The 16,256-nt window shown below is 36.3% G+C and overlaps 1 protein-coding gene across 1 annotated transcript; it reads right to left on the bottom strand.

Annotated features, from left to right (window-relative positions):
- Nucleotides 1-12,906: 12,906 nt before the first annotated feature.
- LOC139964993 (uncharacterized) lies at nucleotides 12,907-16,256 on the bottom strand. The gene is made up of 2 exons (XM_071967128.1): nucleotides 15,997-16,256; nucleotides 12,907-15,378 (listed from the first exon to the last, which is right to left on the bottom strand). Exon 2 carries the CDS (start codon nucleotides 14,616-14,618, stop codon nucleotides 13,143-13,145), a length of 1,476 nt encoding a protein of 491 aa, XP_071823229.1. The 5' UTR covers nucleotides 14,619-15,378; nucleotides 15,997-16,256; the 3' UTR covers nucleotides 12,907-13,142.

Here is a 16,256-nt window from a genome sequence, read left to right as displayed (position 1 = left end):
CATTTTACAAATGCGGCAAATAGAGGGTGGCTTACACGTTATGTTGGCGAATAGGTTTTCATTTGATCTTGTGGTCACCAGGTCGGGTGTTGTATATATCTTTCTATCTATCTATCTATCTATCTATATCTATATATATATATATATATATATATATATATATATGTGTGTGTGTGTGTGTGTATATATATATATATATATATATATTTATATATTAAACGTTACTTATATAAGCTGTTTTATTAATGGTTTAAAATGTACATGGGTTAAGAGATATACTGACACTACTGAGGCTTATTGGAAAATTAAAATCATATCTAACGAATCTAACGTATCTAACGAATCTAACGTTTTTAACGTATCTAACGAATCTAACGATTTTAACGTATCTAACGCATGTAACGTATTTATGTATCTAACGTATCTAACGCATTAGGGAGAAAAGCATCGTTAGAAGCTTTGAAATCAAACTTTGAATTCTTCTTGATACAAAGGACGTGCTCTGACTGAGGAGAATGAAATGGTCATGTGATCATAGGATAAATACATTCAAAATGTGGACGTTATATATATTTAAAAATGTTACATTTTTCAAGAACGCCTTGATCTCCGTCTAAGACACGACAGTAATAAATATTCAATGAGTCGATGCATACTTCTACTACCATTAAAGTCTGTTTTATTATTACTCAAGGGGGGGGGGGGTGGGGCACCACTCAATAAAAACGAAACAAACACCGAATGAAACATTATCTTAGGTTAAGTGTGTTAACTGACTACTCTGGTCACCAAAAAAAATAAATAAACAGCTACATATGCTTACTTATACTTCTAACATAAACTTCTAACATATATACATTAGACATATATACTTTTAACATATACACATATAACATGTACTTCTCACTTATACACATATAACATGTACTTCTAACATAAACACATATAACATGTACTTCTAACATATAGACTTATAACAGATAGTAAAGTTTACATCATTATTTCGAACATTGATTTATATCACTTTCCAGTTTTAGCCAGTAAATACTGGATGATACATCTGTCAATTTGCAAACAGTAAAGAGTAACACATTCCTCCTCCTCCTCCTCCTCCTCCTCCTCCTCCTCCTCCTCCTCCTCCTCCTCCTCCTCCTCCTCCTCCTCCTCCTCCTCCTACTCCTCCTCCTCCTCCTCCTCCTCCTCCTACTCCTCCTCCTCCTCCTCCTCCTCCTCCTCCTCCAGTCAAAGAGTTTCAATCAAATGTGGACGCTTTTGAAAGTATGATTGGTGCCGGTAACTGTCCAATACTAGCAGGCGCGTAGCCAAGGGGGGGGGGGCAGCCGCCCCCCCTCCTCTTGAGCATATTTTTAAATTTTTTTATGATATCGCTAGTAATTTCAAAAGAGAAAATGCTAAGATGCAACTTACAAGGCCTGGGAAGTGCCATTTCCAGCGATCTGGGAGGCATTTTCAGCCAAAATTTTCTTGCACGCTTCGCGCCAACCATGGTGGAGCTACGTTTAGATAGTTTGCAATGTCTTATCTACGGCTCTGATAGTTTACCTACATTTTCGCCCCTCCCTTTGCAGATTCCTGGCTACGCGCATGAATACTAATTACATTATATAACATGATCGTGTGAGCTTATTGCACCAATACAACAAACAAACTACCAGTTATAATCGTGACTATGTAGTCAAATCTTATGACAGGAGTGTTAACATAGTTATCACTAATATGGCATTGATGCATTCTATACCACGTATCGGTCTACGTAATGTTAATTCACTGACCCGAATATTCAATGCCTACAACTCATAACCTATTGATAACAATGGCATTTCAGTGCCTGTACAAATGCAGGAGGAAGTTCACGATTGCCTTAGACAAATGACCAAGGACGTTATTGTGCCCGCTCCTACCCATTGTTCTAGGATCAACCGTCTGAGCATAAAAAACGTGATAAAGGCTGATATTAATTATAAAACTGTCTCTCTAAAAAGTAAGTTGAGATATCAAAATATATAAAAGTATTGAGGTTGACAACACATGTAAAAAAAATCTCCTTGGTCTGCAATATCAAACAATATCCAGCGACATTTTTCACTGTTTGTCTCATTTAATACCAGTATAATGTTTACCAAGTGTAATGGACGCCATTTTCCATTTATGATAACCCTGCCACAGACATGCTTGCTGTTTGTTTGCACGTTTTGCTTGAGGTATCTATTTCTTTCAATATTCCATTGACTTATGTGAAGGCTACTGTCCTTATTGTACGATAATACATTCTTCCACATGCATATTCATAAACTACAGAATGGAATATGTGAAATATGTAACCATTAAGAACTAGAACACAAAGAGACTGGCGTTAATGGAGAAGAATTCCCCTCTTAATCGAATAATGTTATAATCTTTATTAGCCTCACGAGATTCTGCCGATAGGAAAGAAACGGTATATCAAACTTCTTATACATTCGTATACTGATGGATGATACATGTCCATGTTGACACAGTAACTATAACAGTTGCATTGATAACGTACCAATTCAGTGCTAGCGTATAGGATTCTCACTATATGTGTGGTTCAACGATAAGGAAGTGTAAGGTATCGTTACGTTTTTATTGCACATATAGCCAAGTATATACCTTGGAAAATGAAAGCAACAACCGTTTTCGACGAAAATCAATTAAGCTTAAATTCGTTTTCTGTCACTTCCTTGTTGACAGCATGTCTCATTCAAATCGAGTAAACTATTTTATTTGCGGATACACTCAGGCGTATTAGACAAAGTCGCCAATTGGTCACAGGTTAAAAATAATCAGCGATTTTTTACGTTTGAATGTATAACCTTCCTATGACTTGGTTTGACTGGAAAACTAAACATCACGACAAATGACGACAGTCTATTCAATTCAGATGACTTTTTTGACCAATATTAACAAGTGTCCCATTAACCGGGTGTCTAATATCCAATGGAGTTCGAAGTTGTTTCCACAATTCGTTATTTTGGTACAAGCGTATTAGTCATTGTGTTGTTGGTTTTGTACCTCTTACCTTTGACCCTATGAATCATAATTCACGGCCTACATCACATGGTGAGCGTCATGCACAATGCGTATCAAGAACATCCGCTGTACAAATAAGCACTGAGCATTTTGGGACATATCGTTGCCCACACATATACACAAGGGCACACACGAGCACATAAAACAGTTTACACCCCCCCCCCCCCCTCCTTCCAACCCTACCACCTCCTTGGGCTTTGGAAACGTGCATGTCAAACCATGTTATGGTGCCACCTTTTGGTAGAAAATGCACATTAAACCTCCGAATTTAGTTGCATCGTCAACAACGGTTGGACGAAAATGTTAGTACCATTTTCGCACAAATTATCAACGGAGTACAAATAGTGAGTGGTACTGCAATGACCAACTTCAAAATTCTGAGCGTCGCAGGATTCTCTGAATTTGTAAAGACCGATTTTGCAAGGTTTAAGTTATATATAGAGATTTTTGCAAAGCTAACAAAATGCAAAAAGTTGGAATGTTGCTGCTCTTCCACAGAGAACAAACAAGAAGTCTGAGATGAAGCACCATTGATATCACTATCTTTTTGTACGTTCAATAATTATTTTATGTATAGAAAAACTGCCAGGGAACTAGATATGGCACTCCAACAATGGAACCTGTTTAATATGTAGAGACAGAAATATGACGAATGAATACACCAAACCTGATCCGACTGAAGAGAATGAAAATAAACTATCCTACACAGGCTAAGAACATTTAATAAGTCCTGTTTACTACATACTAATAAATATATACCATAAAAACACTTAAAATAATTCAAAACCACATATCAAAGACAACATGTATGATATCAAGGGTGTGTCGGGTTGAACCCCTAGTCTCCTTTAAACTTACACAAAAATGCAAGTACTTATTTGAACAAACTTGCACTCAGACCATATTTATTTATGATCTAAATTCCCTATTACCATATTCGACATCTTAAATTTAAAGCTTTTCCTTGAGCAAAAATGCTATAAGAACATGTTTTGGCCAACAGATGCAGAAAAGTTTCATCTTTGTTGTTAAGCTATCAACGTAATACAACGGAATATCTCGTTCAAGTCTTCGTACTGTTAAACTGCAACTACCTAAAGGAAAGTATTTTTTGACGTCGAAGTACATTTGGCAAACAATTATTCCTGATTAACTTATAACTTGGAAAAAAAGGTACGAAATTTATGACTAGAATGGCATTCAAACATTTGACCAGCGCTCTACGAACTTAGCCATCCAACCATTCATATTTGAATTAATTATGGTAATTGTTTCATATAATAAAAATATCACTGTTCTGGTATGAGATCGTAAACCCATTCCTACCTGCTACATGAAAGACCCAATAAATGTAGCCCGGTAATTTTAGGTTCTCGAAAACGGTTTGATTGAGTAAATACGATTTTTTTCATTCATCTTATTTGTGCTTTACTACAGCTGAATTCTAATACTTTCATGGCTTACTCTCTTTTTGCCCATTTGTCTCAAAATTAAACTTTTGTGGATTTTCATAATATTCTGACTCATTCCCTTTTTCGTCAATAATTTTCCTCTTGCTTGGATTTTTGTTTCCCATTTTAGCATCTGGAATTTCGTAGGCTACCGATTCGTTTTCATTTATGATTACTCTAGAATACTGTTCTTTCGAGTTGGGGCTGTTTTCAGAGATTGTGGTTGCTTCAGTTTCTAAAGTAACGGTTCTAGTTACACCACCGGTATCAAAATCGCAATAATCGTAGCCTACATTCGCCGAAGATGTTACATTAGCAACAGATTTGGAATTTGACTCGGTATGTCTACGCTTCCGGTAAAGTAGAACAAACATTATTGACAATGTAAATAAAAGGAACCCTATGACAGTGACTAGCGAAACAACAAGAAATGAATTACCAGGTGGTTTACTTGAAACAATGTTTGAGGCTGATGTTGTTGGTGATCCCAGACGGCTAATTGCTAACGTTATGATTGCAACAGCTGTTTGCTCAAAGTTGTTACCAAAACAAACCAGACGCACATTACCTCTGAATGTAGTATTAGTTGCAACACGCACTGTAATCTTAGATCCAATCACAGATAACTCAATGCCAGAATCGTCCAATTTCTTCGGAATGGACCACTGCACAGATGACGTTGGTAAAGATGAGCATGTATAATTTTTTGTTTGTCCTGGATACAATATTGCTGTTTCAGTTGTAACTATTGGATTAATCAAAATAATCAGTTCCTCGTAAACAGTTATAGGACCAACGGTACACCGGTCTATGTCGGTTCCTGGTGCTACGCCATCACGTTCGCATGTAAACACACTGCCGTTTTGACTTAAAGATGGTTGTACATTTATCCTGTTATAACGTGTCATGAGCCTTACAAGACCTATCGTTTCATTGAATGTTATATCACTATCTGAATCCCAGCTAATGGAACCGACCACTGACGCAGAACTATAACATGTTAAAGTCACCGATTGTCCAACAATGATACCATCCGTGTAGTTTGAAGTACAATATGTCTGTTCAATTGGTAATGGTGATATTGTCAGGTTTGTGGAAGCAGTAAAGTCTACCCAAGTTACGCTGCAAAAGAATGTCTGGTTTGTACTAATTTCAAATGGAGTAGTTAGTTCGGTGTAAACTGTAGCATCGTCCAGTCCTGGTGAACCTGAAGTAATCTGTTGTCCCCTTTCATCTGTTATCATCATGACGATGTCATCTTCTGGTTTCGAGTCTGACACTGAACATTGCAGTGATATCGATTCTCTAGCTAATACAATGTCGTTTGATCTCGTAAACAGAGACACTGTCTGCGCAGAACACTGACTCTCAAAGACCAGCAATAGATGAAAGAAATAAGCAAGTAACGGAACGAAAAGCAATACCCACCGAAGATAAACCATTTTGGCTTCAATACGTGAACTGCTACAAACAGAAACAAGCAAGAGTTCATAACCGTATAGCTACAACAACATGCATACGGTTTTGTTTTCGAAGATGATTCACAACGGTCATGTTTACCAATTTATATGAAATTTGCGGCTGTACAGTTCTCAGATAGACATTTAGTATTACAAAAACAAAAAATAACACGAACACGATTTCTCTAAATCAAACAGATTTTCCCAATTCCGCTAGAAAACTCAAAACAGTAGTATATAGCTGAATCTTGTATGGAGTGCACTGTAGGACTATTGTCAGGTTTGGGGTAACTGTGAGACTTTAGGAAGTTACGGTGCATACGGTTAAGACTAATGATCAAATGTTCGGCTTGTTCCATGTAAATAACAGGAACACGATGGGTAAGTACTGATTGGTATATTTTTGACCATTTCATCTAATATCACCATATTGATGTTATCCTCCTTTGGATTCGTATTTGACACTGTACATCGTAGCGAACCCGATTCTCCAACTGATATAATATCGTCCAATCTTGTAAACAGAGATACTGTGTGAGCAGAACACTGATTCTAAAAGAGCAGCAGTACATAGAAAACCATTGATCCGCCAATAAAATTCATTCTTGCAATTTAGGTAGAGTTGAATAAACGAATATTATACATGCGGGAAAATCCTTCCCAGTGACCGTTAAATACGGATTTTCTTGAGGTAGTATTCACACCTGCAACAATGAACTTAAGTGGCTGCACATTGCTGAAAGAAACAAAATAATAATTGCAGTGACGTAACATGAAGTGGATTTCTCAAATTGATGGCGATGTATAATAAATGATATAATGTAGTGCATCTATCAACTATAGCTATTGTGTGACCAGGACATTGCATGTCAGAGGTCAATAGCACGTTGAGATTGTAAACCAACATAAAACGAAAAGGCACTCATTTTCCAGAAATGGTAACTTTTTGTTAGAAATTGAAACAGTAAACAATTCAGCTCAGTGTCGTTGTGTAAGCCATTAGATTAAGTGTAAAGTATATAGATAGTTCTTGGAGGATAACACACATTTCGATTTAACATTACTGTTACATTAACAGTGAAGAGGCGAAATGAGTTGACGAGAGCCTTTAAACTTTTGGATCTGTTATGAGCTACTCTGCTGTTGCATAAACTAGTTTCACTATGTAATTTCTGTATATAATATCCGTGGTACGTGGTGATGTTTTTGATTTGGATGTCAAATTGGTATTATGGAAGTGTGGTTCGATGCTCGAATGTTTCCTCAATAATAAGTATACCATAAGACAAAAACAAAACTGTAGAACACAATATCAGCAAATAAGAAACAAACCTTTACCTTCTAGAGAGTTGTCTCTAACACAAATTCACGAACTGGCTTGATTCAAAACTGGATCTCTTGTACTGAATACTTAATTTACGTTACAACCAAAGAGATGCAATAAAACTGAATTTATGTTAGTATTGCTGATAGAGTATCAATCGTTAAGTTTACAAAAGCATGTAGTTGAGGACACTTACACAAGCGCATTTCCGTGTGCCATATAGGTTTGTTACCTACAGTTATACAAGCGTACCAATATTTGCACTCCCAAAGTACTCAATTCACTGACTCGTAACGTTCAGATGTAGTTATATATAGTTTACAGGAAGTAAAAGCAAATCTGTGTATGACCGTTATAATGACCACCTTTGTTGACTTCCATGGAACACCATATGTAACACCATATATGATCATTGTGAAAGATGAGTCCATACTGTGTCGTTAAAGTAGGCTAGTGTGTCACCTAACTGATGCAAACATATATGTTGCTGTTGTATTATAATTTAAAACCCAGAGATCATCACATACTAATTCGTGCTACATGCCTTTCAAACGGCTCGTACATTACCATACGATGGTACTCTTGACTTTTGTCAACCTATTTAGTTGATGCCTTTCATTGATGTCATCTTAATGCCATTTTACAACAGCATCATTTGTGTTCTATGAGACTACTGCTTTGCAAATAGGCTACCATGTTTATGCGTTTACCGCTCTACGGTTAACGTGTGTTATTCCTTTAAATGATTCTATAATCTTCTCAGAAAACTATCATTTCGTTTGCTATAAGAAGATTATAATAGAATGGTTGTTTAATCTCGAAACATTCAATTGGTGGTTACTTTGGGCTTGCCAACGCCGTCGGTGGCATTTTTGCTGTGTATAGTTCCGCCTGAAGAAACGTGCATTGGTCAGAGTTCAGCTATAATAGGGTCAAAGCGATCTATAATTATAAAGCGTGAAGCACGTGCACGCATCACGTGCTTTGAGTTCCTTCCAGACCTCAAGGGCATTAAATTTCATTCATATTTACCATTCGTTTTTAAAACTTCTCTGACATAGTGTCCTCGTTTATGTAATAGTCTGGAATATATTTAATGTTGCAGACATTTATTAATGCTTTCCTGGAAGACATTAACTAACGGTTTCTCACGCATGATCATAAAGCATTAGCTTACATATTGAATCTTACATGTTTAAATTTACCCCGTTTAGATCAATGAAATTGCAGACGCAGGTATTCGATCTCGACGAGTCTGGGTGCGTGTAGGTAGAGGTAACTTGGAAATTTCTTGCTCCAGTTTTGGTTGTAGCAAATTTCTAATTAAGAGTTATCTTTTTGCAAGTGTTCGTTTAATTTGACCAGTTAACAGTTTGTTTAGAACATCCCATCATAGCAGTCTCCTTAAACTTTGTAGGTCGTGTTGTCACTTACAACTAAACGGTATAAATCTTGCAAAATAAGAGGGAAAAAACGCAAAATTCATCAAGGGATTATATGATATTACTGTATAGATTTTGTAATACCACTATAGGCGACTTTCGTCTTAGCCCTAAAAAGGCCTGTGCACGTTATATGTCTACGCAGCATACATGTCTTCCCGTTGGTTAGTTCTCTCTCATGTAGCCAACTGTTCTGCCAAAGTACGCTCTCTTGGATTAATATATGTACAAGTTGTATATACTCGGTACACGGAATGTGCATAAACATGTTCAACAGACAGTTACTCTTGCACTTGCACATATTGCCCTGCCTGTTGTGGAGTATGCGGCACCTACCATCGCCAACATCTTTGAATAACAATTAGCCAAACTAAATGCGGTATACAAACAAAAGCCTGTCGAATAGGAAAATATTTCAATTGCCAACATCCCATCCGTAGGCCAATGCCAATGCCAACATATTTTAGAAAACAACTTTCTAAAAAGATGCATCTTGGAGGATTATCGCCTACACAACTCAATCGCATTAAAACTTACTAGAAATCCAACCTCCTTTAAAACACACCGTTAGCAGGTACTGATGAATAAATATATAGGACATGTAGACAGATATAGACGTATAACCGTTTCTTAAAAATATCTAACGAATTAAGGAAGAGAAACGTCGTTAGAAGCTGGGAAATCAAATATTAAATCCTTCTTGATACAACGAACATGCTCTGACTGAGGGGAATGAAATGGACATGTGATCATATGATAAATACATTCCATCTATGGATATTATATATATATATATATATATATATATATATATATATATATATATATATATATATATATATATATATATATATATATATATTGCAAAATGTTACATGTTAAGAGAACGCCTTGCTCTCCATCTAAGACATGACAATAATAAATATTCAATGAGTCGATGCATACTTCAACTACCAACAACGTATGTTTTATTAGTTCTCAAAAGGGAACAAAAACGCCACTCAATAAAACAAAAACAAAACACCGAAACAAAACATTATCTGAGGTGAAGTGTGTCACATGACTACCCTGTTCACCAAACATAAAACAAAATCAACAGCTAAATATGCTTAATTATACTTCTAACACAAACTTCTAACATATACTTCTAACATATACTTCTTACATATATAAATCTAACACATATACATCTAACATATTTACATCAAACTTATACTTTTATACAACACCTAATTGTATTCTGGTCATTTGATTGGTCAATTGCTCGTTGATGGCATGCAAAATCCGCTCTATTCCACTCTATGAAATAGAACCATGGGTTATACTTTTTTGGTAGCACTTTTTCCAATGGTAAGAGAGCAGAGAAACCTGTCTGTTCAAAACAATCTGTTGCATGAGTGCATTTTACCCATCTTAATACAACAGTGAGTTACACACACCGACGGTAGTGTTACTCTAACAAAAATCCGCTCTATGAGAGCAATGGAAATTTCCAATTTTGAAGGTGTTGTATAAAACAAATAATGAATGGTTTTTATTCGTGCAAATATTTCACCAATACAACGAACAAACTACCAGTTGTTATCGGGACTAGGTAGTCAAATCCTATGAAGGGAGTGCAAACATATTTATCACTAATATGGCATTGATGCATTATGCACCGCACGTATAGGCCTACGTTATGTAAACTCACCGATCCGAATATTCAATGCATTCAATTCGTAACCTATGATAGCAATGACATTGCAGTGCTTGTACAAAAGCAGGAGGAAGTTCACGATTGCCTTAGCCAAATGAGGACGTTACTAAATGCCCGCCCCTGCCCCATCATCCAGGATCAACCGACTGAGCAAAAAACAAATGCGAGATACATGCTAATATATATTGTTAAACTGTCTCTCTAAGTAGTAAGTTGAGGTATAAAAATGTATAAAAGTTTTAAGGCTAAAAACACATCTACACAAAATTATTGTATTTTTCGTCGGTCCGTCAATTGATTTTGATTGTGCAGTAAATTCCAAACCGCTTGAAGGAGTGAGGTTTGGTTATTTCGAGAGAGAAAAATATCAGTCAGCAATTATCTAATTGATGTTTTGAAATAGAAACAACACTATCCATCGACGTTTTCACTGTTTGTCACATCTAATACCAGCATAATGTTTACCGAGTGTAATGGATGTCATTGTCCATTTATGATAGCCGTGCCACAGACATGATAGCGATTTGATTCCACGTCTTGTCTTTGGTATGTATTTCCCTTAATATCCCATTGACTGATGTATAAGCTACTGTTCTTAGTGCACGATAACACATTCTTCCACATGCATATTCATAAATTACAGTATGAAATCTGTGAAATATGTTACCATTAAGAACTTGAAAATGAGACTGTACGTTCATTATGTTTATGCCTCTTTGACACATTTTAGGGGAAATTAATAACGTTAACGACCTAAAATTCCCCTCTTAATCGAATAATTTTATCATCTTTGTTAGGCTCATGAGATTTTACCGATAGGAAAGAAACGATATCCCCAACTCATCATACATTCGTCTAATGATGGATGATACATGTTCTATGTTGACATAATAACTGCAACCGTTGCATGTATAACGTACCAAATTAGCGCTAGCGTATAGGATTCTCACTATATGTATGGTTCAAAGATAAGGAAGTGTAAGGTATCGTTACGTTTGTATTGCACAAATAGCCAAGAATATACCCTGTAAAATGAAGCCAAAACCGTTTTCGACGAAAATCAATTAAGCTTAAATTCGTTTTCTGTCACTTCCTTGTTGACAGCATGTCTCATTCAAATCGAGTAAACTATTTTATTTGCGGATACACTCAGGCGTATTAGACAAAGTCGCCAATTGGTCACAGGTTCAAAATAATCACCGATTTTTTACGTTTGAATGTATAACCTTCCTATTAAGGCTGGTTTGAATGGAAAACTAAACATCACGACAAATGACGAGAGTCTATTCCATTCATATGACCTTTTTGACCAATATTAACAAGTGTCCCATGAACCGGGTGTCTAATATCCAACGTGAGTTTGAAGTTGTTTCCACAATTCTTCATTTTGGTACAAGCGTATTTGTCATTGTGTTGTTGGTTTTGTATCTCTTACCTTTGACCCTATAAATCATAATTCACGGCCTACATCCCACGGCGAGGCTCATACACAATGCGTACCAAGAACATCCGCCGTAGCAATGAGCACTGAGCATTTAGGGACATATCTTTGTTCACACATATACACAAAGGCCACACACGAGCACATAAAACACTTTACAACCCCAACCCTACCACCGCCTTGGCATTTGGAAATGTGCATGTCCAACCATACTTTGATGCCACCTTTGGTAACAAATGCACATTCAACCTACAAGTTTAGTTGCATCGTCACCAATGGAATAAGGTTGGATGACAATTTTAGTACACATTTTGCACACATTATGAAAGAAGTACAATAGTGAGCGCTACCATAATGACCAGCTTCAAATTCTGAGCGTCGCAGGATTCTCTGAATTTGTATATACTTATTCTGCAAGGCTTAAAATTAAATATAGATAAGTTTTCGCAAAGCAATCAAAATGCAAACAGTAGGAATATCCCTGATTTTCCACAGCTAAAAAAGAAGAATTCTTAAGAGAAGAACGAAATATATCACTATCTTTTTGTACGATAAATAATTGAATGTATAGAAAAACTGCCAGGTAATTGATATGGCACTCAAACGATGAAACCTGTTTAATATGTAGAGAAAAATATATGACGAAAGAATATACCAAACCTGATCCGACTGTTATTCAGGCTGAGAAAATTTAAGTAGTCCTGTTTCTTCCGAGTAATACACATGTATCATAAAAAATTCAAAATAATTCAAACCACATATCAAAGACAACCTGACACAAAGATTCAAGTACTTATTTGCACAAACTTTCACACAGACAATATCTGTTTATGATCTAAATTCCTAATTACTCTATTCGACATCTTAAGTTTAAGGCTTTCCTGGAGGACAAATGCTATAGAACATGTTTTTGCCGAAATACGCATAACATTTTCAGCTTATTGGTTAAGCTATCAACTTTAAACAACGTTAAACTGCAACTACTTAAAAGGAAAGGTGTTTTTTGTTACGTCGACGTAAATTTGGTAAACATTTATTTCTAATTAAATTATAACGTGGAAAAGAGCGACGAAATTTATGGCTAGAACGAGATTCGAGTACAGCGCTCTGCCAACGTAGATATCCAGCCATGTATGGATTAGTTATGATATTTGTTTCATATAAACAAATATAATTGTTCTGGTATGAGACCAAAAACCGACTCCTGCCTGCTACATATGAAATACGGAATTAAAAAAAAAATTAAATTGCATTCATCGTAGTTTGTGTTTTACAACAGCTGAATTCTCATAGTTTCCTGGCTTATTCTCCTTTTGCCCCTTTGTCTCAACATTAAACTTTTGTGGATTTTCATAATATTCTGACTCATTCCCTTCTTTGTCAATAATTGTCCTCTTGCTTGGATTTTCGTTTCTCTGTTTAGCATCTGGAATTTCGTAGGCTACCGACTCGTTTTCATTTATGATTACTCTAGAATACTGTTCTTTCGAGTTGGGGCTGCTTTCAGAGATTGTGGTCGCTTCAGTGTTTGAAGTAACGGTTGTAGCTACACCACCGGTATCAATATCACAATAATCGTAGCCTACATTCACCGAAGACGTTACATTAGCAACATATTTGGAATTTGACTCGGTCTGTCTACGTTTCCGGTAAAGTAGAACAAATATTATTGACAACGCAAATAAAAGAAACCCTATGACAGGGATTAACGAAACAACAAGAAATGAATTACCAGGTGGTTTACTTGAAACTGAGTTAGTTGTTGGTGATCCCAGAGGGCTTATTGCTAACGTGATGCTTGCTACAGCTGTTTGATCAAGGATGTTAGCAGAACAGTTCAGACGGACATCACCTATGAATGTTGTATCAGTTGTAACACGCACTGTTATCGTTGATCCAACCACAGATAACTCAATACCAGTAATATCTAGTCCTTCCGGAATGAACCACTGAACAGATGAACTTGGTAAAGATGAGCATGTATAATTTTTGGTTTGTCCTGGATAAAATATTTCTGGATCAGTTGTAGTAACTATTGGATCAATGAAAATAATCAGTTCCTCGTAAACATTAATAGGACCAACGGTACACCGGTCTATGTCGGTTACTGGTGCTACACCATCACGTTCACATGTAAACACACTGTCATTTTGACTTACAGATAGTTCTACATTTATACTGTTATATCTTGTCATTAGCCTTACAAGGCCTGTCGTTTCATCGAAAGTTATATCACTATTTGCACTCCAGCTAATGGAACCGGCCACTGACGTAGAACTATAACATGTTAAATTCACCGATTGTCCAACAATGATACCATCCGTGTAGTTTGTAGTACAATATGTCTGTTCAATTGGTAATGGTGATATCGTCAGGTTTGTGGAAGCAGTAAAGTCTACCCAAGTTACGCTGCAAAAGAATGTATGGTTAGTACTAATAATAAATGGAGTAGTTAGTTCGGTGTAAAATGTATCGTCGTCCAGTCCTATTGAAGCTGATGTAATCTGTTGTCCCGTTTCATCTGTTAGCTCCATGTCTATGTCATCTTCTGGTTTCGAGTCTGACACTGAACATCTGAGTGATATCGATTCTCCAGCTAATACAATGTCGTTGAATCTCGTAAACAGGGACACTGTCTGCGCAGAACAATAACTCTCAAACACCAGCAATAGATGAAAGAAAAAAGTCAGTAACGGAACGGAGTGCAATATCCGCCGAAGATAATCCATTTTGGCTTCAATACGTTTACAACTTCAACAGAAAATAACCAAGAGGTTCTAACCGTATAGCTACAACAACAACATGCATACGGTTTTGGTTTTCATAGGCGATTCACAACGGTCGGTGTACCAAATTATAAGAAATTAACGTCTGCACAGTCCTCAGATAGAAATTTATTTTAACAAAAACAAAAAATAACACGAACACGATTTTCTCTAAATTCCAAAGAATTTTCCCAAACTTGCTCGAAAACACAAAACATTAGGATATACCTGAATATGGTATGGAGTGTACTACAGGACTATTGTCAGGTTTGAGGTAACTGTGGGGCTTGACGAAGTTACAGTGCATACGGTTAATGATCAAACGTTCGGCTTGTTCCATGAAAATAACAGGAACAGTGTGAGTTGGTACGGAATGGTATATTTTGACCATTTCATCTGTTATCACCATATTGATGTTATCATCCTCTGGATTTGTGTTTGACACTGTACATCGTTGCGAAACCGATTCTCCAACTGATATAATATCGCCCAAAATTGCTAACAGAAATACTGTGTGACCAGAACACTGATTCTAAAAGAGCAGCAGTATATAGCAAACCATTGATCCTCCATTACAATTCATTCTGCAATTTAGGTACAGTTGAATAAACGAATAATCTGTTCTAATACATGCGGTAAAAAACCTTTCCAGTGACCGTTAAATACGGATATTCTTGAGGTTGTATTTACACCCGCAACAATGAACTTAAATGGCTGCACATCGCTGAAAGAGACAAAATAATAATTGCAGTGACGTAACATGAAGTGGTTTTCTCAAATTGATTGCGATGTATAATAAATTATATAATGTAGTGCATCTAGCAACTATAAATATTGTGCGACCAGAATGTTGCATCTCAGAAATCAGTAGCACGTTGAGAATGTAAACAAACATAAAACGAAAAGGAACTAATTTTCCAGAAATGGTAACATTTTGTTAGAAATTGAAAAACAAGTCAGAGCAGTGTCGTTGCCATTAAGCCATTAGATTAATTGTTAAGTATAAATAGTTCTGGGAGGATAACACACATTTCGATTTCACATTTCTGTTACATTAACAGTGAAGAGGCGAAATGAGTTGACGAAAAAAAAAAGTTAACAAGAGCCTTTAAACTTTTGGATATGTTATGAGCTACTGTACTCTGCTGTTGCATGGACTTTGGTCACTCTGTAATTTCTGTATTAAATCTCCATGGTACGTGGTGATGTTTTTGATTTGGGAGTCAAATTGGTAGTATGGAAGTGGTGTTCGATGCTCGAATGTTTCCTCAATAATAAGTATACCATAAGAGAGAAAAAAGCTGTAGAACACTTTATCAGCAAATTAGAAACAAACCTTTACCTTCTAAAGAGTTGTCTCTCAAACTCACGAACTGGCTTAATTCAAAACTGGATCTCTTGTACTGAATACTTGATTTACGTTCCAACCGAAGAGATGCAACAAAACTGAATTTATGTTAGTATTGCTGAGAAAGTATCAATCGTTTGGTTTACAAAAGCATGTAGTTGAGGACTCTTACACAAACGCATTCCCGTCCGCCATATAGGTTTGTTACCTACAGTTATACAAGCAAAGCAATGTTTGCACTCCCAAAGAACTCA

Source organism: Apostichopus japonicus, chromosome 23 (genome assembly GCF_037975245.1).
Source record: "Apostichopus japonicus isolate 1M-3 chromosome 23, ASM3797524v1, whole genome shotgun sequence".
Lineage (NCBI taxonomy): Eukaryota > Metazoa > Echinodermata > Holothuroidea > Aspidochirotida > Stichopodidae > Apostichopus > Apostichopus japonicus.
The sequence above is the reverse complement of the archived record's forward strand: the minus strand, read 5'-3'. Positions and strand labels throughout refer to the sequence as shown.